Genomic DNA, 26868 nt, shown 5'->3' with positions numbered 1-26868 from the left:
GGCTGGAAGGGACCTCAATGTGGCGCACCATGGATTAATGAATGCAACGTGCAGGTGGATATAAAATATACCTAATATTTCAGCAGTTTGGCATTTTCATTGGTCACCTGTCTGTGTGCCACTTTTTCAGAGACAATCTTGGAGTCTGTTTAACTTCTCCAAGGGCTCTAGCAACAGAACACCATTTCTTTATTTAAAAGTTCTCCTATATATAAAAGCTTGTTACAATAACATAGAAAAAATCCTGTGATCTCTAATCTTTCATGAAAAGTTCACCAAGAGGTCATTTGTCCTTATTTCTTCACCCAGTTGCATGACTTCTTCAACTGCAACTTTGACACCCGAAACATCCGTTCCGTGTGGTTCAGTGAGTTACCGAAAAATAACCCCAAACAACTCAAATGTTTGACATTTGCCCCCCACGTTACCAGAAGGTCATTTTAGTAATTTATGAAACCTACAGGAACATATTCTGTCAGATGTTCATATGGGATGTGAGGTCTGCAAGTGGAAGAACTTAGGGTTATCAGAAAGCATCCACCATCCAATGCTTATTGGAACATTCTTGCAAAAATAAATGAAATAAAAATTACAATTTAATGCAATTTAAGATTCTGGGACCCAAATACATTATTAGAAGTATGATAGCAGCCTTAGAACTTAAGTAGATGCGTGGCATTTTCTGCTGTCAGGTTGGAATTTAATTTTTAAAATTACAACCAATGGATTTTTCTAAATTAGATTATTAATAAAGTAATCAGTGCAAATCATTGACCATAAAGACAATTCAGAGACTTATATAGTCTAAAAAATGAGTGAATTTGATGAGAAAAAGTTTTAAAGTAATACATCCTAATATTTTTACAGGTCAAAAAAGACTCTCATTCTACATCATCTTCAAGTATTTTGTGAAGCGTTTTACTGATTTGGGTACAAAATATTTAAAATTTGCTTGTATGGGTGCTGAAGCCTGCAAAGACTGAAGTGTTCCAAGATTCAGGCTTTAACATTGACAAATCACTGAAAGGATAAGAACAACTCACAGAAAAAAAAAAAAATCAGCTCCACTCTTTTCTTTTAGAAAAGAGGGAAAACCAATTTACTCTCCCATTCATCCTTGTGGTTTTTTTTTTCCTTGTCCATCTCTGTTTTGTTCAGGGCAGGCTCTTTGCCCTGTAAATACAATGCATGAAAACTAAATAAATACAGGAAATCAATAAATACTTGAAAATGAAGACACATTTTTTATTAATCAAAAATCTCCACATACCTTAGCAGACTCAGTGAAAAATTTGTATAGCAAATTCATGCATTAAAAAGGGAGATGATTCCAGCCATCACTCACACTAACAATATTTTAGAGAGAAGAACAGCACATTAACGTGCCCAGGTCAAGTAAAGATGATTTCCAAGTGTGAAAATTATTTTTGCCACTATCACACGAGAAGTGATAAGGTCCAGAAGCCTTACTGGGCACAACCAGTGATAGGAATACCATTACAATCCATCTGCAACCTCCAAGAGACCCAAAACGCCTCTGTAAACCTTTGTTCTAAACAAAATTAAAAATCAAAAGCGACAGGTTTCCAAACCAGGACACTGTGAGTGTCACCACAGCAGTAAGAAACTTTTCACCAACACCCCCCCAAAACGGGTTCGCAGAAGGGAAGGCTGAGAATAGTTTTGTGAACTACAGAATTTCAAAATAATGGATTTTAGAGTACATTACCCACTTATTGACTTGTTCTGTGGGGAAAGGACTGTAAGGTTTGTACAAACAAGTGAGTCATGTCAAAATATTTCCAGTAAAACTTATTTTTCTCTGAATACGCCGAGTGAACTGAAATCAAAACATTGTGCAGAATCGAATCCGTTTCACTGAGTTTGCAAGGAATCAGTGCTACAGGCTATGTTATGTTTCACTGGAATTCTTGGCTTCACCCTCCTTCGTTTGGGATATAACAGCCTCTCCCCCCTAACTGTGGAAATTCTCACCTGACACAACTTTTCTTACTTGCGATCCCTTTCCCGTGCTTGGCACCATCGGAATGAGGAAGGGCTATTTGCCTGCCAGGTTTACAAGAAGCCAACGCTGCATCCCCTCGAGATACCTTGTGCTAGTTTTCCAACGTCTCCCACCGAGAAAAAGGGAGGAGTGGTTTTATCCCGGTGCATTTGGATTCATTCTGGCCAGCAGCCCTGGTCTTTTCTTGAATGAGCCCTGAGGATACAGGAAGGTAGTGTTTCGGCAGGTAAATCACCGGATTTCAGCAGCCAAATCACCTGCTGCTGCTTCCCTGGGAGAATAAAGTATTAATTGACAGGTATTAAGTATTAAGTGACAGGTATTAAGTAACTTGTTTAAGTAATACGGGTGATTGCTGAGATATCTAAGTGCAACTGAAGCAGAAAAGAGTCGTGTTACTTCTTAGCTTGTCTTCATCACTTAAAAAGGGTTTAATGCCTTTTACTTGATCGATGCCAGTGAGTCATGACTCCCACCAAGATGCAAGAAAAAAAATCAGAAGCCAGAAAGCATCCTGGACCATGTATGTAGAGGTATACATACATACATACATGTATGTTTGTATCTTTTTGCTTTCTAGAACATTGCAAAGGTTGCCTCTCTGCACAGGGAGTTGAGCTGGTTGCTAAGACGAAATGAAAATGGAATTAAAATAAAACTTTCTGTGTTGACAAAACAAATATCCGGGTTTTTTGTACAGTTCTTCCATCTAAGAGTTTCTCTTTTGTTTCTTCAATCCAATCTCAGTTACGTTTTTAGTGACTTCTTTCCTCTAGCTAATACTTTCCAGTATTTCATTCTCTTTCCTTTGCCTCTCGCCAGATCTTTGTTCAGCACTGCTGCTTCCCTTCCTTTCATACTCCCCTTGGTTCCCTGCATGCTGCATCCCTGCCGATGACTCTGGAGATAATTCCACCTGACAAAGAAGGAATGTCCACCTCTCTGGGGGAAAAAAAAAAAAACTTTGAACTAGCTTAGCCATGTCTTTAACATGTGCTTCACTGGTCCTTCCACTATTATTGCAGGACAATATAACGATTAGATACTTGGTGTCTTCTTTGGGCATCAATCTGTCAAGGCACTGGCAAAGCAGAATTTTAATGCTTTATAAATCACTTGGTTATTGCTCAGCCTTGCAGCACATTTCATTGTAATCTTTCAAAAAGCTGTACTGGTTCTAACGTTATTTATTTCTGTAGGGCAGGACAAACCAGTGCTGTTGACCACATTACACAGTTGCAGTGGTTGAAATAACACTCTAGCTGAAGTAAATCAACAAAATTGCAGTGGCAGTTCATGATCAAAAAAGCACATGGGACTTTCGCTGTTGCAGTTCTCTCTGAAAGATATACATGACACTCTTGCAGAAGATATCCTTGCTTATCCTCAAGAGTCCCCCAACACCATTCATAGCAACAGGAACCTGGAAGCAAGAGACCAAGTGGAGGAGTATCGCTTGTATGTGCAAGGCACACAGTTGACCACACTGGTGACACCACCTTATGAACTCTACCAGGTGCTAGTTTGGATTTGCAGCAAACGCATGTTTTGCTACAGTTCTTCAGACTATCACTTGAGAGGCAATGGCATCAGAAGGTTGACAAGGAAGAGTACCTCCCAACAAGATGAATCCAGCAAAGTAATTAATCTGTGGATGAATCTTGCCATTCTGGGCTGACCAGTGCTCCCAAAGTGCCCTCACACAACTTCACCCAACACGGCCAGCATCGCTGTGAAGACAAAGCATGGTGCCATCTGTGCAATGAACGTGGTAAGCCCTTCCATGCGGAGCACCTGGGTCACCTGCAACAGCCCTCGGCACAAAGAGTCAACGTTTGGCACTGAAACAGCTCTGGATGCAACATGCAGGTCTGGGCAGCCACCAGTTGAACCACCTTAACCAGGAGCACAACTTTCCCTGTCAGGAGCCCCACTGCCTCATGTAAGGCAAAAACAATACTACCACTCCAGACACTCAAGAGATGACCCTACTGTATCTCAATGCAAAAGAGACAACTCCCCTGCTCCTCCACACATAAAATAGGCAATGAAGAAGCATCCTCCTAGGACAGACCCATCCATTCCCACCTCCCTCAGAGCATGGGAGGAGGAGAGGGAGAAGAAAACAATTGGGACAGGGAATCCATCCACATTACACAGTTGGGCTGGGATGAATGTTGGCACTTACTCCCTGACTCCTGTGGGTCAGACAGAGCTGGGGGGTCTTCCTCCCCATTACTTAATTGTTGGAGAGGCAGGACTAGGTGCTGCTCACAGCAGACCATGGTGATATTCCTGAGATAGTTCCTACAGCTTCTTTTATACTCCAATAGCAGCGCCTAAATTAAGAATAACAGGATGAAATGCACACAGTTCTGCACAGCTACTTTTTCAGGCTCTTCACTGACACAGACAAGAACTAGCGCTTTCATTTATATTTGTCTAATATCTGCAAGGATTTATTAGCAACTCAAAGAGCCAAACCTTTCCGTGCTTGAAACTTGTGGCTCTCCAGAGGAAAAAAAGACAAGAAAACAAGGACGTTGAGTTACCAACCCAGCATGACTGATCTTACTTTAAATCCTTTTATGACCCACCGCAAGGACTAGAAACGCATGTTTTTCTCTCTTTTATTCCCACTGCAGTTTTTCAGGGGTTTAAGCAAGGGAATATACAGTGTCAGTGCGTTCATGGATGTCCTTTGAAAAATCACGGAAGCTGAATGGGAAAAGTCACTGGGAGGTAATCAGCGTGATCGAGTTCTCTCTCCAACTCATCAGAACTAGAAATCAATGCCTTAGGATACAATCTCTATTGTATCATCATTCCAGCCTGGAATTATGAGTAGTTAATGCTATATGGAAAGCTTAAATTTTGCTATTTCAAGTTCTTTGTGAAACAGTTTCTCCTAAAATAGTGCTTTAGCTGCAAGAAGGATAAAGATAAAAGCAGATCTATCCCATCCTCCTAGACAGAGTTAGTTTACAAAGGCATCCTTCATCCTGATTTAGCACTGCAACTCACGCCATTTTACAGAGGATCAATCAGTCCAGGCAAAAAAAAGCAAGAAAAAAGGAGAAAATACGAGAAGTGTACAAAGACTGGAAAGAACTGTCGCTTCTAGATCGTTGTGTCGGAGACATCTGGAATGCAAAACGCTCTTTCACACCAAATTCCAAATAGCCCATATTCGGAAGAACGCATAGAAGAAAGAGAAAAATCAGCAAAAAAGCAAAGCTAGAAGTAAAATATTTATTTGATTATCCTTGGGATATATGTGGAATCAAATTTTACTATCAGCTTTCAAGATTTTCCCATACAGAATTCAAGGAGACTGACCTTCTTTCTGTCCTAACTCTTGTTATTTCCTGCTAGTTACCATAAAATAGCCGTATCCTTGGCATCATTTAAAGAGATTTCCTACTTCTTTCCACACACGCGAGAAAAGAACAAACAGTTTCTTCTGGGTTTAGTGACAATTGAATGATGTGGCCGGTTGTACGGTGACACGTGCTTAGGTAGAAGCGTACGGCTGCTGTTCCCTTGCTGTTTGGAGCAGCCCTGTTGTTTCATGCTTATCTTTGAAAGCAGGAACATCTTCAAATAAAAACTCCATGGAGTCAGTAGGGAACTTGAAATATGCTCTGGTTCTGCAAACATCTTGTGAGCCAGATTGCTCTTGCTGAAGAGGACTCTCTAGGTTAATCATAGAATGGTTTGGGTTGGAAGGGACCTCAGAGATCATCCAGTTCCAAGCCCCCTGCCATGGGCAGCAACACCCTCCACTACACCAGGTTGCCCAAAGCCTCATCCAACCTGGCCTTGAACACTTCCAGGGATGAGGCAGCCACAGCTTCTCTGGGCAACCTGTGCCAGCGCCTCACCACCCTCTGAGTGAAAAATTTCTTCCTTCTATCCAATCTAAATCTCCCCTCTTTCAGTTTAAAGCCATTGCCCCTTGTCCTATCACTACACACCCTTGTAAAAAGTCCCTCTCCAGCTTTCCTGTAGCCCCCTCTAAGTACTGGAAGGTTCATGGAGTTAGGTGTAATGCCAAGTGCTCAAACACAGGAAACTTGTGTCAAACACCAGCACGGACTGTCTTAAGCACAGTGTGCGTATTCACGCATGGGCGGGGTGGTGGCTGATGACTTTGGTTTTTAATCATCAGCCAAGAAGTTAGGAGTCTGAGGGAAAGGGACAGCAGCTCAGCTCCCTGCCCCTGCGACACACTGGAGAATAAATGTGTGTCAACACTCGGGGGGGGGTGGGGAGGGAATTATCTTCCGCTGTTTCCTTTCCATTGAGTCCTGGCGGAAGGGCAGGCAGGGAGAGAAGAAATACATGTGCTCGCAGAGCTTTCCAACAAGGAGATTCTCCCTGCAGAGCCGATTATGGAACTGAAAGGAAACAGGAGTTATTGTCTTTAGTTAGAGAGCATGAATCTGTCACCCGCTGGCTCATGCGTCTGCAGAATGATTGCAAAACAAGTGCCCACGATAAAAGAAAGTCCACCTACCAGCAATGCACCCAAAATGGTTTGACTCTTCATTTTTATCTTAAAAACTGAGCAATTTTAAATAAACCTGAAGATGCCCCTCTAACGCTTCAATCTGGTTAAACTGGGAGAACTAACTGCATGATTTAATAGTCCCGTCTGCCTTTAAGAAATATTTATTTATTTTGTTGTGTTTATGTGCTTTCTTGTACCAAACTCTCCAAAACTCCCACTACTTTCCTCACTCCGATGTGCAGGTCCAGAGAAACTGGTACAGTCCTTCGGATCTTATTTCTAGCTTTTATTCCCCCTCATCCTATCTTCTACTTCTCACACAAATAATCCTATTAGCAATTTGCAGCATCTGCATGATCGGAACGATCAGATCCTGTTTAAATGGGATCTGGAAGTGTTCAAGGCCAGGTTGGATGAGGCTTTGGGCAACCTGGTGTAGTGGAGGGTGTCCCTGCCCATGGCAGGGGGGTTGGAACTGGATGATCTTTGAGGTCCCTTCCAACCCAAACCATTCTGTGATTCTAAATGTCAGAGATACACCCTGAGAGCTCTCAGCAATCCAAAACGCCGTGGCAATCAGCCTATTACGCAGTTATACTCCTCCAGGATCTATACTGGCTCCCATTAGGTTTGTAAATGAGATTTTGACTGCGCTGACTTAGAACACAGGGCAAGTAAGTGCACACTAATGGTGGAAAACACACTGCACGTATAGCAGCTCCACAGCAGCAAACCAACACAAGAACGAATAATAATCACACAATTTGTCACCGATCCTGTCACCGTACCCATCCTTCTGTTTAGCAGGACTGCCCACGTTCCACCCAGAGCCACCTGCCCGGCACAGCCCCATTTCATGCTGTACAGCATGACCGCTCCCCGTGCACAGAGGTGGAGCAGTGCTCCGTGCGCTGCTCCTCCAAACCAACACCAGGGACCCAAAGGACCAGCAAAGGGGATTTCCCAGTGCCAGCATCTTTATTTCTCCCCAGTGAGGGGTCAGAGCACAACAGAGGTGCTGCACATGCAGGGGCAGTGGAGGACTCTAGACCTCACAAGAAAAAGAGAAGCTCTGATCTTGCAGAAGTTGCCAAGGCAGGACAGGACCGCTTGACACTTTGTGCCGCTGCACGGGATTAGATGTCTCAGACTGAAACACTCAGATTTTCTGCTAAGCATCGGGACAACCAAGAATCGGGTCGCACATGCTGATGTTAATTTTACGACTGCAACGTCGAGAGATGTGAGTGCTCAGACTGGGAACCTCCTCCGTCCTCGTTCTGCCAGAGCTGGATTTGCTAATCTTCCAGTAATAATGCCGAGCACATCCTCTCCTACCACTTCTTGGAGACAGAATGCGTGTACCATTTGTATTTATTCATGAAGTCCCTCATCATCAAGGTGATATGAATAATCCTACACGTTGGACAAAGTGGCCACACGCAACTTCCCAGAGAAGTTGTGGCTGCCCCATCCCTGGAAGTGTTTAAGGCCAGGTTGGATGAGGCTTTGGGCAACCTGGTGTAGTGGAGGGTGTCCCTGCCCATGGCAAGGGGGTTGGAACTGGATGATCTTTGAGGTCCCTTCCAACCCAAACCATTCTATGACTCTATGAAATATGTATGTAGATGTATCACGTACCCAAAAACATAGCTTGGATTTCGTCCAATACAGTCCTTCATAAATTAAAAGTATCAGCTGAGGAGAGAAAATCGTGTTTAAACTCACATTTTACAGACAGCTACTACTTTGTGCTCTTCATCAGCTACTTTACACATCTCCTAAAGAAGCAGTTACCCTTACTGGCCGTCCTTTGTAAGGAGGAACATACTTGTTATGCTCAAGTCACACCGGGAAAGCAACAGCCCTCAGAGAAGAGTCTGGCTGTCCCGAATTCACCTTTCCAGGAAAACAGCCGTTTGGCTATGGGACACAGACTTCTAACGGGGAAATAAAGAACAACCGAAACTTAAATTTTCACCAAGTTACCTACTTTAAGAAAAAATAAATCATATAGTGTGGTAAAGTCTGTCTTCCCCACACAAAACATCAACGTCATGTCTCCCGCGGGAGTCAATGGCAGCTCAAGACTCGCCGGCAGCGGGCTGACGAGGGATGACACCCCGCCGTAAAGCCACCGCGGCCGGCCAGGATTCTGACACCGGCATCGAGACCCCTTCGCAAGCGGCGGGGGCACGTTGGGGCCCACGGACATTTCCTCGCGTGGGAACAAACCCCCTGGACCACTACCGGCCCAGGGTTTCACGCCGGAGGGCTGCCACCGCCGAACGCGCCTCCAGGCACCGTCCGCCGCCCCACGCCCCGCCGCGAAAGCCCCACGCGTGCCGTGGGGCTGAAGAGAGGCACGAAAGAGCGATGGAGCGATGTGCCCCCCGTTAACCCCCGGTCCTGAGGCCTTTCCGTTCCGGGAGGCCAGAGGGGCGGGAGCCCGTCCCGGGGCTCCGGTGTGACGGACAAGCGGGAGAGCCCGCGCAGCGGCTGGGGCTCGGGGAAAGTTGAGGAGAAAGGGAAAACAAACAAATAAATAAATAAAAATAAACAGTTTCCTCCTGAAGGCGGGCGCATGTGGCGCAATCCGCTTTTCTACGGCGGCGGGCGGCCCGCCCGGCCCGCCAGCCCCGGTGCTCGGCGCTGCTGCACGCCCGGCCCCTGCCCCCGGCCCCCGCCCGCCGGCCCGACCGCAACGCGCCCCCCGCTCCCCGAGCGGCCCAGCACCGCGGCGGGGCGCCCCCGGCCCGGCCCCGCAGGCCGCCGCCCGCTCACCTGCCGCCCGCGGCGCGGCGCGGCCCTGCTCACCTCATGGCCCAGCTCCGCGGGCGCCGCCCGCTCCCCCAGCGCCGGGCCGGGGAGCGCAGCAGCGGCGGCGAGTCCTCCCGTCCCCGCGGCGGTGCCCGGCCCCGGGGGAGACGCCTGGCGGCGGGGCGGCAGCGGGCGGGGCGGAGGAGGGCCGGGCCGAGGGGCGGGCGGGCCGCGTCCCGTCCCGTCCCGTCCCGTCCCCTCCCGCCGGGCGGCCGGCGAGGAGCGGACCTCGGGGCCGGGCTGCGGGGAGCGCGGGGCCGGGCCGGGCGGGGTGCGGCTCCCTGCTGCTGCCCGAGGGCTCGCTCCGCGGCGGCGCCACCGCGAAACTTGTTAAAAACGAAGTGCAAGAACGCCGGCCCGCGGCTGCGCGACCGCCGCTTGCGGTTCGGAGTTACCCGGGCTCGTAAGGATCCGCGCAACCTCCGCCACCTGCCGCGGAGTATTTCATTACTTCCGAGCAAGGCACCTCACGGCATTAAGAATTTCCTGCCCAGGTACCGATTTTGCTCCGTTATCTGGAAGTTTTATAGAATCCTAGAGTCACAGAATGGTTTGGGTTGGAAGGGACCTCAAAGATCATCCAGTTCCAACCCCCTGCCATGGGCAGGGACACCCTCCACTACACCAGGTTGCCCAAAGCCTCATCCAACCTGGCCTTGAACACTTCCTGGGATGGGGCAGCCACAACTTCTCTGAGCAACCTGTGCCAGTGCCTCACCACCCTCGGAGTGAAAAATTTCTTCCTTATATCCAATCTAAATCTCCCCTCTTTCAGCTTAAAGCCATTGCCCCGTGTCCTGTCACTACACGCCCTTGTAAAAAGCCCCTCTCCAGCTTTCTTGGAGCCCCTTTAGGTACTGGAAGGCTGCAATAAGATCCCCCCGGAGCCTTCTCTTCTCCAGGCTGAACAGCCCCAACTCTCCCAGCCTGTCTCCAGAGCAGAGGATAGTTCACTGTCAAGTTTATTTAAACTGCTGGTGACAATACATGTATGCTGATATTATTATATGTTAATAACCAAGGCCTGGGCAACTTGAGAGGGACGAATGTCTGTGATGGGGCTCAGGAGGAGGAGTGAGGTGACCTAAGGCAGTTTATAACCACAACGGTACTGCAATAAAGCACCATCACAGATAGACCACTGAAATGTACTCCAGGCCTTGTCTACCTTCCAGTATGTACCAGTAAAGCAACCCTGGCAGAAAGAAACCACAATGAAACTGTTTCACTATTTCACTAGGATAGATGCTAGTGAAGGGTTTAGAAACTCAAAACTAGTGAAGGGTTTGGAGAACTTGTCCTATAAGGAGCGGCTGAGGGAGCTGGGACTGGTCAGTCTGGAGAAGAGGAGGCTCAGGGGGGACCTTCTCGCTCTCTACAATTACCTGAAAGGGAGTTGTAGGGAGATGGGGGTCAGTCTCTTCTCCCACGTTAGGAATGACAGGACGAGAGGGAATGGCCTCAAGTTACGCCAGGGGAAATTTAGGTTGGATATCAGGAAGAATTTCTTTCCAGAGAGGGTTGTGAAGTATTGGAACAGGCTGCCCAGGGAGGTGGTGGAGTCCCCATCCCTGGAGGTGTTTAAAAATTTGGTGTTGAGGAACATGGTTTAGGGACCCTGACAGTGCAGGGTGAATGGTTGGACTCGATGATCTTGAGGGTCTCTTCCAACCAAATGATTCTATGCCATCCTACTCGTCTAAAGGCACCTCCCACAGGAGGCCAGCACAGGAATCTTCATGGCTTTGTGAAGACCACAGAGCTGCTGCTGTTAAAGTGACACAGCTTCTGAGGCCTCCGAGGCGTCGGCCATTAAAGATGGGCAAGGGAAGGTTCACATTAAACACGTGCATACAAACAAGCGAACACACACTTTCATAGGCACTTTTTCATCTGTTCTCTCCCCAGCTCTTCGAAACCTGTGATTTCTGCCAGCTGCAAACCAGCCGTGAACTTTAGTCTCAGCAAAACACTCCCAGTCCATCAGTGTGTAATGGAGAAACATGGGGAGTCCAGCTTGGTCCATCAGTATGAATAGGATTCCCAAACTGAACCAGGGCCAGGCAGTAAGTCTCAAAGTCTTTCTTACTTCTCAAGCAGATGTTGAAGCAAAAGTGGAGCTAAACTGCTGAGCTGGTCGTTGGCTCTTTGCAGAGAAATCGATAGATGGAAACCACGTGGATATGGTTGTGTTGTAACCAGCTGCTTTTGAAAAAAACACACAAAGATGGGAAGCCTCACTGTGCACACACACACAACTGTGCAAGGTCTTTACTGACAGGTACCCAGCCTGGGACTGACTCTAAGAGATACCAGCTGAACAACTCCCTGCTACAAGTGGTCTTTTGGACACAGTTCAAAGCCAATATGAACTTTGTATCGTTTCTGATGGTTCTAGGAGAAAGCACCCAGAAGCCTGCATCCTGGGTCCAGCACACAGAAGTGTTAAGAGTTGCTTATAAAGTTCCTTGCCCCTCTGCTCTGCTCTCGTGAGACCCCACCTGGAATACTGCGTTCAGCTCTGGAGTCCCCAACACAAGAAGGACATGGAGCTGCTGGAGCGGGTCCAGAGGAGGCCACAAAGATGCTCCGAGGGCTGGAGCACCTCTGCTCTGGAGACAGGCTGAGAGAGTTGGGGCTGTTCAGCCTGGAGAAGAAAAGGCTCTGAGGTGATCTTACAGCAGCCTTCCAGTAGTTAAAGGGGGCCTACAGGAAAGCTGGAGAGGGGCTTTTTCCAAGGGTGTGTAGTGACAGGACAAGGGGCAATGGCTTTAAACTGAAAGAGGGCAGATTTAGATGGGATAGAAGGAAGAAATTTTTCACTCCGAGGGTGGTGAGGCACTGGCACAGGTTGCCCAGAGAAGTTGTGGATGCCCCATCCCTGGAAGTGTTCAAGGCCAGGTTGGATGAGGCTTTGGGCAACCTGGTGTAGTGGAGGGTGTCCCTGCCCATGGCAGGGGGGTTGGAACTGGATGATCTTTGAGGTCCCTTCCAACCCGAACCATTCTGTGTGATTCTGTGATCTTAGTGTGGACTATGTTGGGTGACCCTACACATTAGCTCAACATGTTATGGGGAGATTCTGCAAAACGTCGATGCCTTTGGGGTTTATCAGAGGAGGGAAGTCCCGATGGGTGTCACTAGTGCAGGGTGTGCAATGGGCAACAGGTGACATCAGTGTCTTCCTACGTGTCTCCACAGCTGGATCGCTGTGGCCTGTCCTGCCCTCTAGTGACAGCAGCACTCTCTGTCCCCTCTCTGCTCCCCCTCGCACCCACACGCACACTCGAGGGGAGCTGCAAGCCCCCAGGGCCTCCCCCGTGCCACTTTGGGTGCAGAGCTGGCCACCCGCAGCCTTACCTGCCTGCCGGGGACACCTGCTTTGGGGAGGGCAGGCCAGAGAAAGGGGATTGGGAGGAGAAGGGCATGAGGAGGTTTCCCTGTGGGGAGGTGGTCTGAGGGATGTGGTGCTCGGCTGGAGCAGCTCCCCCAGCCAACCGTGTGCCAGCCCCCGAGCCGCCCTGCCAGCGGCACGGCCTGCGTGTCTGCCAGCATCACCCCAAACAGGTGACAGCTAGCCAAGGTCCCACAGCCCTCTTGCCCTCAGTGCTGCTCACAGTCTCCACGTCTCCAGTGACCAACAGCATGCCAGGGGTCCCCTCCTCTGCCAACCTGCCCACGTCCGGGGCTCAATTCGAGTACAGGACTATTAACAGAAAAGTGTCAGTGCAGCATCAATCTTCATGGCTCTTTGGCCCCACAAAACCATAACCTGTTACGGAAAACTCTACCACAATACACAATTCTTGAGTGGTATCTATACATTCTAATGAAGTAAAAATGCAAGGCAGGCAATTCACTATTTTTTTACAATAATTTAAGAATGCATAGTAACGCCACAACCTATTTAAACAGAAGAATTCAACACTTCAAGTGCATTTTCTAGCAATCAAACACAAAGCAGGAGTGACAAAACCAAAAATATTCTGGGTGATCACCTTCCTCTTGTAATGTTCCAAAACCAAATCTTCAAGTCAGCATTTGTTTGAATCTTTTCAGGAATGATCCATGACAGTCCTCTAGGTTATGCTAAGTCTCCTGCAAATACATGACAAAATGATCATTCAGTAATGAGGAATCCTTAAAACCGACATACAGTGTTCAACAAACGAGCTGAAACATTTCCAATTCTCATGAATTATGTCACACAGCCTTTTTATTTCGCTAGATAAAATTAGCCTGAAATTATTTACCTGATTTACATGAAGTCATGACAGGAGTGTGAATCATCATGTGAAAAAAAAACAATGCAAAATCTTGGTCCTACTGAAATTGAGGTGAACCTCCCACTGACTCCAATGCCTAAACCGGAGTTTCATTTCAAGCCTTCAATCCCAGTCATATGCACAAAACCAAATTATTCTTAGAAACTCACAGACAGATGTAGTGAGTACCGACTACCTTAATTTCATACACGTAACACACTTTGCTGGATGTTTTGAGGAATCAATCGTAAAAGAAAAAAACAAACACACTTTGTTGAAATTGCTCTCTACAATTACCTGAAAGGAAGTTGTAGGGAGATGGGGGTCGGTCTCTTCTCCCACGTTAGGAATGACAGGACGAGAGGGAATGGCCTCAAGTTGCGCCAGGGGAAATTTAGGTTAGATATCAGGAAGAATTTCTTTCCAGAGAGGGTTGTGAAGTATTGGAACAGGCTGCCCAGGGAGGTGGTGGAGTCCCCATCCCTGGAGCTGTTTAAAAACCGTGTGGATTTGGTGTTGAGGAACATGGTTTAGGGATCCTGACAGTGCAGGGTGAACGGTTGGACTCGATGATCTTGAGGGTCTATTCCAACCAGACTATTCTATGATTCGATGAAATACTGTCAGCTTAGCAAACAGAAGAGGAGCTTACAGGGGAATATTCCAGCTTTGCAAAGCATCCATGGGTGTGTCTGTCTACAGTCTGTACTATGTGACTCCAGACAGTTTTAACCCATTCATATTGCATCAAACCACTGAGTGGATTGGTTGGTGGTTACATCTCATTACTTCTGATTTTCAGCTACCTGCAGAGAGAGGTAAATACCTGACACCTTCCAAGGAAGCTTTTCCATGTAAGCAACAGCTGCCCTGATTATCACAGGAAGTCCTAGCCCAGGGTGGAGGGAAGGCAGGGGCTGCCTGTGAAGCCACACGTGCAAGTGGTCCAGTGAAAAGTCTGGACGTCCCTTTTGAGGGTACGAGCTGTGGAGCAGGTACTTGTCTCTTCGGGTGTCATTCCTGACATCCCACTCTCAGACTGGGATCTGGCCTGCTGGGTTAGCACCCACCTCCTCTGACCTACAGAGAGGAGGTAGCACAAAGCACTTTGGACAAGGTGGGACTTTTTCCACAGGCGCAGCTAGCAAGGAAATGGTGTTGCTGCCATGGACCCTGGCTGTACTTTTGTGAGGGAGAATGCCCAACTTGTGGAGTTGGCCTGTGAACAGACAGATACGTGTGGCACTGCAGGCACATTGTGTTAGTCACGTCTGGTACCGATACCAGTGAACCAGCAGGAAAGGACTATTAAAAAGGAAACTGAGACTGGACTTAGCACGTGGCTCCAGCCCATCACCAGTGCTCCAGGAGTCAGTAGGCTGAGGAGGATTTTGCACTGGTGGAAATTCCCAGTGGCAGATAATTCTTTGAACCTGAAGACCTTCAGGAACAACAGCCTTTGCTCTATTGCCTGCTGAGATGCCCATCCAAGTTTGTCAGGAAAGGAGAGACTAACATGAGTGAAAAGCAATTTAGCTAAGTGCCATAGCAGTTACCTTTCAAAGCAGGGAAAGTAAGGAAACTCTGGTCTGAGAACGTTATCAAAGCACTTGCAAAGGTTATTAGGATGCTCTCAACGTCCTTCTCACGACCTTCTAGCACAGGGTGCGAGACAGCATTACTTTTCAACTGTAAACCTCCCCGGGTTTTGATGGATTGGGTTGTGTGGAAGGTGATAGAATTTCACTGCCATTCTTTGCACAAGTAACCTCTCTCTTGATTCTTAGAGCCTGAAATCAGCAATGTAAGCACAGGGAAAACACACTTTAATGCTCCACTGTTGCTCAGGTTCATCCTTCAGCATGGCTTGGGCACAATACTTGTAAATAGACAGGAATTAATTTCTTCTTTCGGCTAAAGCCATTCATCTCCATTTACTTGATGACTTGCCTGCTTGTTACTCAGTTTCCAAGTCCTCTGTTCCTTCTTCATCTGATTCTTCTAACTGGAAAGAGATGTGATGTGAAGGTTGTTCCTCAGCAACAGGTTGGTGGGTCTCTTCTTTCTCTGCGACTGGTTGGCCAGCAGCGTGGGTCTCATGGGCCACCTGGGGTGCTGCATCTGTTGGTCTGGGCTCTTCAGCAGGTGCTTCTGTCTGGTCAGACAGAGGTTTACGGCTAAATGCCTCCAAGCGCTTTTCAACCACTGTACTAATCAAGGCTGCAACAGAGAAAGCCACGATTAACAAACACAGAGGAAAACACCTGCAATTTGAGATTATTTTATACATTATTGATCTTTAACTTCCTTGAAGGAAAAAAATCCTGAAATAACACTACAAAAGAAAGAATACTTGAATGGCAAAAACCATCCCTGCTGTTGTAGACTAGTTCCAGACAAATGAGAGGTTTGCACTGAAATCAGGGATTTGAAAGGGTTCACCTGGATTGTTTTATGGATTTCCTCACAGTTGTTCCTCGCTTCTGGAGCAGGTCACCCTGCCAAGAACAAGGACTAGCCAGGTGGCACACAGCATCATAGTTTTGGCAATGGGAAATACTGGAACTATGGGAATCATCAAAAGATTTTCCCTTTCTGAAAAGGAGCTGTAAAGCACCTGTTCTTTATTAAGTTTGGGTTTTAGCCTTCACAATTTTTTCTAAATATTATACCCTTTCCAAATCAAAGAACACAACCAAAAAAATCCACATTCACTTTGATTTACATCATTTAAATATGAAAAATGGAGGCCAACAACGAAGGAAGAGAGGTTTAACACAGAAGATAGGATAATGTACAGGTACTAAAAAGAGCTTCGTTGTTAATTAATGGGTTGACTTTGGCAAGTAAAAGAAGGAATGGTCATCTCAGAGAAAAAACAGCCTCCTTACACTGTGGGTGCTTCCCTTGTAGTTAACAGCTCTGCTATTGGACAATGACAAAACAAATTCTTTAAGTAGTGTCTTCATTCTAATAGGTTAAAAAAAGGATCCTTAGAGATTTTTCCTGTGCTTCTGCATAAGGGAAGGAAGAAGCCACAAAGTGTCTCAGCCCAGGCTGTGCCTGCCTCTACAAAACTCGTAGAATCTCATTTGCAGTTCCTTTTACAGAGATGATGTTTACTCAACAGTGGGTGATTTGGTGTAAGTCAGGAAATACAGAGGGTAAACAGCAAAACAGGGGCTGCTGGTATTACTTATTGGCCTGCTCCAGCTGCTCTGTGTGTCTTTGAACTGGTGCAAGACCACAATATCTAGTTAAAAAACTAAACAGAAAGATTTAACGGGAATATGATAGATGTTCTCATCAACAGTATATCCTACAGCAACATTCTTCCTGGAATGTTTATTCAACAGTCACATGCAATAGTTCTTTCTTACAAGGAGAGAAAATCCCCTCTCTTCTGAAGAGCTACATGAAGAAGTGATCCTTGAGTGTACGTACCAGCACATATATGATAGGATAAAATTCTGAACAGATCAGCTGTAATTATCCAAACTGTGCTCTAACAAAGGATCTTGGATAAACTGAAAATAAACCCAAAGGAAATGAACACAATTATAATTCAAACCCAAAATCACGGCAGGAGGAAAACCATAGGAATCACAAGATCACAGAAAGGTTTGGGTTGGAAGGGACCTTAAAGATCATCTAGTTCCAACCCCCCTGCCATGGGCAGAGACACCCTCCACTACACCAGGTTGCCCAAAGCCTCATCCAATCTGGCCTTGAACACTTCCAGGGATGGGGCAGCCACAGCTTCTCTGGGCAACCTGTGCCAGTGCCTCACCACCCTCACAGTGAAGAACCTGAATACTTAGCTCGATCTAGCCCAAAAGACGACCGATATTTTAACCTATTTCAAAAGCAAGAACATCATTCCTGACTGCTGAGGAGGTAAGCCCTTGTTTTGGTGAAAAGTGTTGGTCACTTGATTTCTCACTCATCACGGCCTACGATTATCCTGCTCTTCTCCTTTCACCTAGGATGAACATATTACTCCACAGCTCAGGGAGCTTACACAAAGGAGTTAAGAGACTTTCATGGGATACACGTGGCTGTAGACAGGATGGGCTTTTCTGTTCCCACTGGCACAATCAGGCACACTACAGAAAACAGCACAGCAACTGTGGCTGCATAACACGTGAGGAATAAACATTTTATAGCAAAGAAAAGAACTGGTGTTCTTTCACCATTCTGCTCCTGCCAAACGCATTGCATCTCCCAGCATCGACACACCTCGAACAGTACAAAGCCAGTAGAGAGAGAGTAGTGCAACATGACTGGCACTTCTATTATTTCATCTGAAAATCAATTATCTAGATATATCTAGTAGTAGTTTCCCAACATTAAAAATGTTTTAATATAGTTTAAAAAAAAAAAAAAATCACAAAAAGCCATGGGTACTTGGAGTTCTTGTTAAAATGATACCTGCTTCCTTAATCCACAATGACCCTGTAAATGGGAAATCCATTCTGACTGGGAAAAAAAAAATCAAGAACACCAAGCAGCCCAGAGTACATTCCAGTATTTGGTAACTTACAGTCAAGCATTGTCCTCCCCAGAACCTTCCTCTCTAGTGTTTCTTCCACTTCTGCCATCAGCCACGGAAGGAATTCTGTCTCAATATCTGTAAGCATTTAGCAGGAATAAAGAAAGAAAAAACGTCTTTTTATCAAGGATGAACGACAGGATCTGGGGGCTGGTTTTCGTTTGCTACAATCATTAAGGGATGAACATCCTTGCCAAAAGACACTTGCTGTGCAAGAGCCAGATGAAATCACTCAGATATTGCTGGGTTTCTTATCTCTTGCCTCTCTTACTGAGGTTCCTCCTTGTCACGAATCCAGATCAGAGTCCTCTAAACTGTAGTAGTGATTTTCAAAGGAGCCTGGCACCCTTGAAGGGCTGGCACAGATGAGATACACAGCAACATTCTGGTGAGATGAAAATAACTATCCTGCACAAGTCAGGAGAATAACATTTCCTGCCTTGCTTTCCAAAGACATCTGGCTTCTGGTCTGCTGAAAAGCATTTGTTCCTCTGACTAAAGGGCTCTTGCTTACCCACATATTTCTCAAATCGTGCTCCTTGTACGCCGTGGCCCCACAGCCTGCCCTGTTTGCAAAATGCACTCAGTTTCTGCATTTGCCCCACGACTCATTCTGGAGAGAGGGTATCCATTTTCAAGCTGTGGTCTGGGCACTTGCCCAGGGCCTGAGGAAGTGGGATGCAGCAAGGTGGCCTATAAGAAATGCTGCTGATTCTCAAAGCTTGGAAGTCACTGATGTACAACTCCGAAATTATTTTCAAGGCCTAATTATAATTGACTAATTTCTCCATTTCTCTGGCAATCATTAACAAAGATTCAGAATGACATACAGACGTCTTTGCCTGGCCCACCAAAATGCATTTATTTCAGTTTGGATCTCTCTCGCTCTCTCTGCTCTACCACTCCTCACCACCCCTTTATTTCTCTCCAATTCAGAAGCAGCTCTTCTCACTGTAACACTGTCAGCTCTTGCTTATTCTTGACTACTTGTACAGATGACCAGTAATGTTTGGTTTAAAAATTTGAGTTTGGGAACTTCAGCCACAAATGTTAATGAATAGCCTTATGACATTATTCTAAATCATAGGACAATAAGCTATGCTTTATGGTTGTTTTAAACTTGATATGACTCAGTTCACGTATTAAAAAAAACCCTAAAAAATACAAACCTCTTTCTATAGGATCATAAAAAAACCCACTCTCACGAAGATTGTTGAAGACCGAGGGAATTAGATCGGCCAGGTAACGCTGAGCGAATGCCCAAGCTGCAATTTTCTCTGCGGTCTCTTTCTGTTTCTGCAGCATTTGCATGTGCTCCTGTTTGCGACGTTCCTGTCAAGACAATACTGCATGTAAAACTTCCAGGCCTTTAGCCATTACTCCTTTGATCTAGACTTTGAAGAATAATTTATTATTGAAGATAAAGATGATCATTGGCCTTGGAATGAGGTGAAGCTGGGTCAGGATTTCCTGAACTTTTTGTCTTTCCAATTTTATATCCTATTTGATGCAATTAAAGATTAAAACTCAAATTAGTCCAGGAAAACATGGAAAAAAACCACAAATATATAAGGCTGATGAATAGCAAGTAATTAAGACTTGCCCTTTCTATTTACTAAATAGTATTCATACAGCTTAATGCTTGGAGATCTTGAGAAGTACGTGTGCACGTACAGTAGGTGCACGCACTGAGTGTGAAAGACTAGCAGATGCCTCTTACTTGCAAGCTCTGTGACTATTAATTAGAATCATAGAATGGTTAGGGTTGGAAGGGACCTCAAAGATCATCTAGTTCCAACTCCCCTGCCATGGGCAGAGAAATCCTCCACTACACCAGGTTGCCCAAAGCCTCATCCAACCTGGCCTTGAACACTGCCAGGGATAGGGCATCCACAACTTCTCTGGACAACCTGTTCCAGTACCTCACCACCCTCAATGTAAAGAATTTCTTTCTTATATCTAACCTAAATCTGCCCTCTTTCAGTTTAAATCCGTTGCCTCTTGTCCTATTGACCCACCCTTGTAAAAAGTCCCTCTCCAGCTTTCCTGTAGGTCCCCTTTAGGTACTGGAAAGCTGCTATAAGATCACCCCGGAGCCTCCTCTTCTCCAGGCTGAATTTAGCAGTTATTATAGTGAGAAGGCTGGAGTAACAGCTGCACCAGGGACAAAGGGTCCTGTTGGGTTTGGCATCTCAACCAGGTGTCCGAGTACACCAGGTCACTGGATCGTGACTGCTCCGAATAAACATAACAGCATGGTGCTGGTGCATGAGAGTAAATGGCCGAGTGCAGCCGTATGGCACCAAAACACCTTGAGGGATACCAAACTTGACAATATCCTTTTGGTCACATCCAGCTTACTTCATAGATTATCCTTCAGTACTGGAAATGGTTCTCTCTCTTCCGACGAGCATTCAGACAGGCCTGTTCTGCTCTTAGGACGTCCTACCTTCTCCTCTCTATTTCGCCTCTCCTGCTCTTCCAGGCGCTGTACTTCAGCAAGCTCTGCGTTACGCAGCTCTGCATAGGCACGCTGATGTGCCCACAGCTGGGCCAGCTCTTCTTCCTCCATGACTTCCAGCAAAGCTTGCTCAACCGTTTTCCCAATCAACACTTCCAGGATTGGCTTGACTTCAACATCAAAGTCGAACAACTGGGGATGGGAGTCAAGGAAACAGAGATAAGTGACCCTTCATCACTCTCAGCATCTCTGGCAAGGAGAAAGGGAGGAGGAACAAAACCCTTGTGCTGAAGGCAGGGCTGAGAAGTGCAGGTGGGGGCCCAGCGTCAGCAAGAAGCGTGAACACAGCTGGAGACTAAGCGATAAGTGGGCTGGAGTGAGACACCTCACACCCTCCCCTGCAGGGGCTGCCAGGGAGAAGCAGAGCACTCACCTGGACCCTGCTTCTGCTCACCTCTGCATGCCCAAACCCTTCTCGGGCTGGACACCACTTCTACAGGGGAGAGCATTTCTCAGCACGGTAGTTCTTAGCTGAAAGCAACAGAACCTGCATGCACGGAGACTACCATCCTTAATTTTGCACTTAACCTCAAAGCAGACCTTGGGGATGACTTTTTTTTATTTTTGCATGTTCTGTGAGGATAAGTTCCTTTCTGTTTTCACCTCAATTTTGCACCAGAAATGTGTTTTGTATGGGAGATGTATTTTGATAGCATTTTGACTTTGCTTCATACCTCTCCTTCTTCTATTTGCGTGGCCACATCTCTTCCTGTTTTGGCTGGTATGAAGAATGGAGTGGGTGGTCTGTCCAAAAATGCATCTGTTTGACACTCTGCATCAACCTCTATTACCCGGTCACTAATCGCTTCCAAATACAGTTCTAGAAATAAAAGCACAATGAATGCTGTAAGTTGGATTCTTTTTATTTTAACTCTCAACTATTTTTGATGATACTACAGAGTGAATTATATCCAAAGAGTGCAATAAAATGTCCTCTATAAAGTTAAAAAAAAGACACCTCAACTTAAAATATAGATCAGTTTGCTGCATAGGCCATCTGATATCACATGCTCGGTAACATCTGGTGCACTTCCTAAAGAGGCATTTCACTTAGTAGGTTTCAAAAGTCAGAGCCTGGACCATTTCAGCCCACCTTGCAGAATAAACAATTCTTGGTAGAGCCAACGGGATAGGACAAACTCAAAAAGGGATAATGATTGCCTATCTACTAACAAGAAATATTGAAAACATACATTTTTCTCTATTGTATGTAGCAAACCAGAATCATAGAATCACAGAATGGTTCGAGTTGGAAGGGACCTCAAAGATCATCCAGGTCCAATCCCCCTGCCATGGGCAGGGACACCCTCCACTACACCAGGTTGCCCAAAGCCTCATCCAACCTGGCCTTGAACACTGCCAGGGATGGGGCAGCCACAACTTCTCTGGGCAACCTGTGCCAGTGCCTCACCACCCTCACAGTGAAAAATTTCTTCCTCATATCCAATCTAAATCTGCCCTCTTTCAGTTTAAAGCCATTGCCCCGTGTCCTATCACTACACGCCCTTGTAAAAAGCCCCTCTCCAGCTTTCCTGTAGCCCCTTTAAGTACTGGAAGGCTGCAGTAAGATCACCCCGAAGCCTTCTCTTCTCCAGGCTACATTTTTCTCCATTGTATGTAGCCAACCAGAACACTGGATCTGTTGGGTTTAAAGAATAACATTCTACTTCTGGCCCCACGAGAAGCGGCTTTGAGGTAACCACACATCTGTAACAACATGTGCTTGATTTGAATTATAACTGTCTGTCTCCAACTGCAGAGATGAATAGCCTGGCTCAGATAGTAAGGACTGTGGAGCACTTAAAATTATCCACATTGGTCAGTGGGAAGGATAAGAGACCAAGAGTTCCACACTAGATAGCCTCCTCCTGCGTCCAACAGTATTCAAAGGCTGAAAAGCCATGCTGTATGCACTGGAGGTGCTGTAGGAGGTTCAGTGGGGCTGGGGCAGAGGGAACGTTCAGAAGCCAAAGATCACATCTGATTAACAAGTCACACAGCTGTTTGTTTGTAACACAAGTTTGTGAGTCAGCCCAAGCTGAAACGATTTTCAGAGGGGACAGCAATACATTACACTCACCTCATGATTACCCCACTGCCAAATTTTGGTTTTCCTGCAAATAAAATTGTTTTCCCACAACAGAGCAGTTTCTTATCCTAAATTAGGGTGTGTCACCCAATTTTTAATAGTAGTTTTACAGATGACTGCGCTCTTAAGCAAAATTTTTGACACCTCTCAATTTTAGGCATATACCAAACTTCTCTGATGATACTGGAAAAGGAAAGAATAAATAAAGTCTTGACTAGTGTTCAAGAATGTACACTGAAAAACAGAGCCTCTGGGAAAACATCACTAATTAGCTAAGTTCATTAAATACAACCAAAAATAAGGGCTTATAATGGCAAGGATTAGAGAACTTCTAATTCTACAATTCTATGATTCTAGTCTTAACTCTGTGTGATTCTACCAACTGCATCGTCAATGTAGTAAGTGAATATAAATCAGCAAGTTTTTGTTTTCAAGTGAATTTTTTAAAAAATCAGCCTTTTACCTGTCTGTACATGAATATGCTCTCTGCCTTCCACAGGCTCCGGTGTTCTTAATTGCATTTGCTCTTTTGCACGCTTTCTAGCCACTGCTCTTTTCCGTGCTTCCCTCTGAATCTCAAGGGGATTGGGTTGAGTACTCTGAGCAGGGATGGAGAAGAAAAAAACCCCACAAAACAGAATGCACTTTGTATTTGGAAATTATACTAACTTCTCTCTACAGGAAAATGAAGGCTATTGTTTGATTGTAATACTACAAATCTAGCATTTCAGATTTACTTTTCTAGGTCCTGACCCTAAATTTTCAGTTACCTTAAAGACTGTAGGGCATGAGACTAATAAGTTATGCCAGCTGCCTACAGGTACATACTTATGGCATCCCGCACTAAGAGTGACCAGTTGCTATTTGGAAGTGGATATTGCACACAGAACTTTGCAAGATAAAGCATATTAAAATGGCATGGTCTTGCTGACAACTGAGAGTTTCTAGGTACAGCTTTAAGAAGATCAAATGGACTTAAATCCAGTTATCATATTATCAACAGAATTGTTTGTTACATAAGAATTATTGGTTCTTTATTGATGAAGCAAGAGAAACCCATACTAACTTTTATATTCAGTACTGTGTTTGTGGGTTGAAATGAACATCACTTTCGAACTTCTTAAACTGAACGTGTGTGAAATTCACTCCAAGAAACAGCTACTGAACAATACAGTTACTTCCACAAAGTAACTTTAAAAAATATAGACTGCTTTAAACTCTTATGTGATCAAAGTATCTACATATAAAAATTCTCTGAAAATAAAGTATTACCAAAACATTTACTACTGTATCAGGATAAATAAAATACTTTTGCCTCCACACAAGCAGCTTTTGCAAACAGCTGGACCATCTAGCTCTGCTTCTTTAAGGTAAGCCAAAGTCTACCCCAGGACTTAATTTCCTGAGAGCTGCTACTCTTGCTGATAACACGTGTGGAGGTACATGGTACCAGATGCAGTGGTGACTTGTATCCTACACTAAAGAAACGGGGGGTGGAGGGGGGATAATCAAGCACTTAGTGGGAAAAAAATAATCAGAACTACAGTTCATGGGAAACTAAGCGCTTTCGAGAAAGGCTGGAAACAGTGACACGCTGGTTTAACTAGAGAGCTTGTGACCGCGTGAAACATTTTGAGTAAAATCCCAACTTCAGGAGTTAAAGTTATTAACGAGGAAGTTTTCCTGCCCTGCCTACTACCTTTCAACAAAACTGTAGTATCATTTACACACAAAAGACATACCACAGGTATGACCTGAAGGGCGTAAGTGCTGCCGCGCACCACTCTCCTGTCGTACATGAGGCTGGTGTAACGAGCGGGCCCCTTCTCTCTGCAACACGGAGCACAGACGGCGGGGCTGACAGAGCCGCCACCCGGCCGCTGAGGCCTCGGCAAGCCAGCACGGCTCCCACAGGCGCCAGTTCCCCCGCAGGAGTCTCCTCCTGCGCGAAGGGCGGCGAGGGACCTGGGAGGAGGGAGAGGGAGCGAAGGGCGGGAGGGGCAGCGCTGCCCGTGCGGGGCGCGTAGGCCGCGGCACTCACAGCTCGATGGCGTGCGGCAGCGCTCGGTACTTCGGCCGGGCGGGCGGGGCGCGGGGCCGGCTGCAGTAGCTGTAGGGGACGGCGGGGGCCGCCGCCGCCGCCGCCACCTCCGGCTCGCGGGCGGGCAGCATGGCGGGGGCGGCGCGGCCGGTCCGGTGAGGGAGCGGGAGCGGCAGCGGCAATGGCCGCCCGCGCCGCGGCCGCCGTCTCCAGGGCAACGCGGTGGCGCGCCGCGCATGCGTGGGGCGGGAGACGGCAATGGTGGTGCCGGGCGGCGGTTTGTCCTGTGCTCTTTGCCGCGGGTTTTCCTGCCAGGAAAGAGCTGAAGCTTGAGGGAGATGTCAGGAGGAATTAGCGGGGAACAATCATTTTTGGCTGCCGAGCGGTTCGCGCCTGGCAGCGCCGCCGGGCCCCTCCTGGGCCGAGGTAACGAGGGAGGTTAACCGCCAGGTGTCACCGGCCTCCTTCCGCCTCTGTGCGAGCCGTTCCGCAGGTTTTCCATGTCTTACGCGATCTGCGGTGCAAAAATTGGCCGGGGGATCGCAAAAACCTGTCGGATGGTGTGCTGGTGGCTTAAGTACCGGCGTCCTGAAGCGTAGCCCAAATAGCTGCGCTACTAACTCTGTTTTTCCACACAAGCAGGGAATTTGAGTACTGTAAAGATCATAGAATCATGGAATGGTTTGGGTTGGAAGGGACCTCAAAGATCATCCAGATCCAACCCCCCTGCCATGGTCAGGGACACCCTCCACTACACCAGGTTGCCCAAAGCCTCATCCAACCTGGCCTTGAACACTGCAAGGGATGGGGCAGCCACAACTTCTCTGGGCAACCTGTTCCAGTGCCTCACCACCCTCTGAGTGAAGAATTTCTTCCTTAGATCCAATCTAAATCTGCCCTCTTTCAGTTTAAATCCATTGCCCCTTGTCCTGTCACTACACGCCCTTGGAAAAAGTCCCTCTCCAGCTTTCCTGTAGCCCCTTTAAGTACTGGAAGGCTGCTATAAGATCCCCCCGGAGCCTTCTCTTCTCCAGGCTGAACAGCCCCAACTCTCTCAGCCTGTCTCCAGAGCAGAGCTGCTCCAGCCCTCGGATCATCTTCGTGGCCTCCTCTGGACCCGCTCCAGCAGCTCCATGTCCTTCTTGTGCTGGGGACTCCAGAGCTGAACGCAGTATTCCAGGTGGGGTCTCCCGAGAGCAGAGCAGAGGGGCAGAATCCCCTCCCTCGCCCTGCTGCCCACGCTGCTCTGGATACAGCCCAGGACACGGTTGGCTCTCTGGGCTGCCAGCGCACGGTGCCGGCTCATGTTGAGCTTCTCATCCACCAGCACTCCCAAGTCCTTTTCCTCAGGGCTGCTCTCAATCCATTCCCCGCCCAGCCTGTACTTGTGCTTGGGATTGCCCCGACCCACGTGCAGGACCTTGCACTTGGCCTTGTTGAACTTCATGAGGTTCCCACAGGCCCACCTCTCCAGCCTGTCCAGGTCCCTCTGGATGGCATCCCTTCCCTCCAGTGTGTCCACAACACCACAGAACAAGATGCCGTATGACGGGAGATTGGAGAGAGAGCTGTGCCCTCAGTATGCCATCCCGTGTCCACAGTGAGCTGCGATCCCTGTCATGACAAATTATGAGGACATGTTTTCAGATTCTGTGAAAAATTTCTATTAAAAGAAACATAAAAGCCATAAAGCGTTACTGATATATTGATAGCTCTTTTTTTTTTTTTTTAAACCTGTGTGGGTAGTGATTTAAAGGCTTGATTACTTTTGCAAGACTGAGTATGTGAAATAATCCATGCCCTTTATTTCTGAAATCTTCAATGGAATGTAATTCAGTGGTGAAATGCTGTTTATTTCAGGTCAGTTATGTTACTGTGGCTCCATGACAGCCCTGTGTATACAGGCCCAGCCAAGAGAACTGCAAGTAGCAGAGAGTGCTTCGTAGGAGTCCTGCAAGGCATGGGAGAAGCTGTATAACGAGAGAAACTTTTAGAAAAACAAGTAAAAAGAACGCACCTCAAACCAAAAACAACCCTACCA

General features: G+C 46.7%; 1 protein-coding gene across 1 annotated transcript; it reads right to left on the bottom strand.

Moving 5' to 3' along the window:
- Positions 1–15581: 15581 nt before the first annotated feature.
- Positions 15582–24958, bottom strand: RSPH3 (radial spoke head 3). The gene is made up of 8 exons (XM_086632020.1): positions 24828–24958; positions 24529–24616; positions 23250–23385; positions 21372–21517; positions 20626–20829; positions 19346–19508; positions 18168–18254; positions 15582–15844 (listed from the first exon to the last, which is right to left on the bottom strand). The coding sequence occupies exons 1-8, from the start codon at positions 24956–24958 to the stop codon at positions 15582–15584; spliced, it is 1218 nt and encodes a 405-aa protein (XP_086488146.1).
- Positions 24959–26868: the final 1910 nt, after the last annotated feature.

This window comes from Tauraco erythrolophus, chromosome 2 (assembly GCF_009769465.1).
Source record: "Tauraco erythrolophus isolate bTauEry1 chromosome 2, bTauEry1.pri, whole genome shotgun sequence".
NCBI lineage: Eukaryota > Metazoa > Chordata > Aves > Musophagiformes > Musophagidae > Tauraco > Tauraco erythrolophus.
The sequence above is the reverse complement of the archived record's forward strand: the minus strand, read 5'-3'. Positions and strand labels throughout refer to the sequence as shown.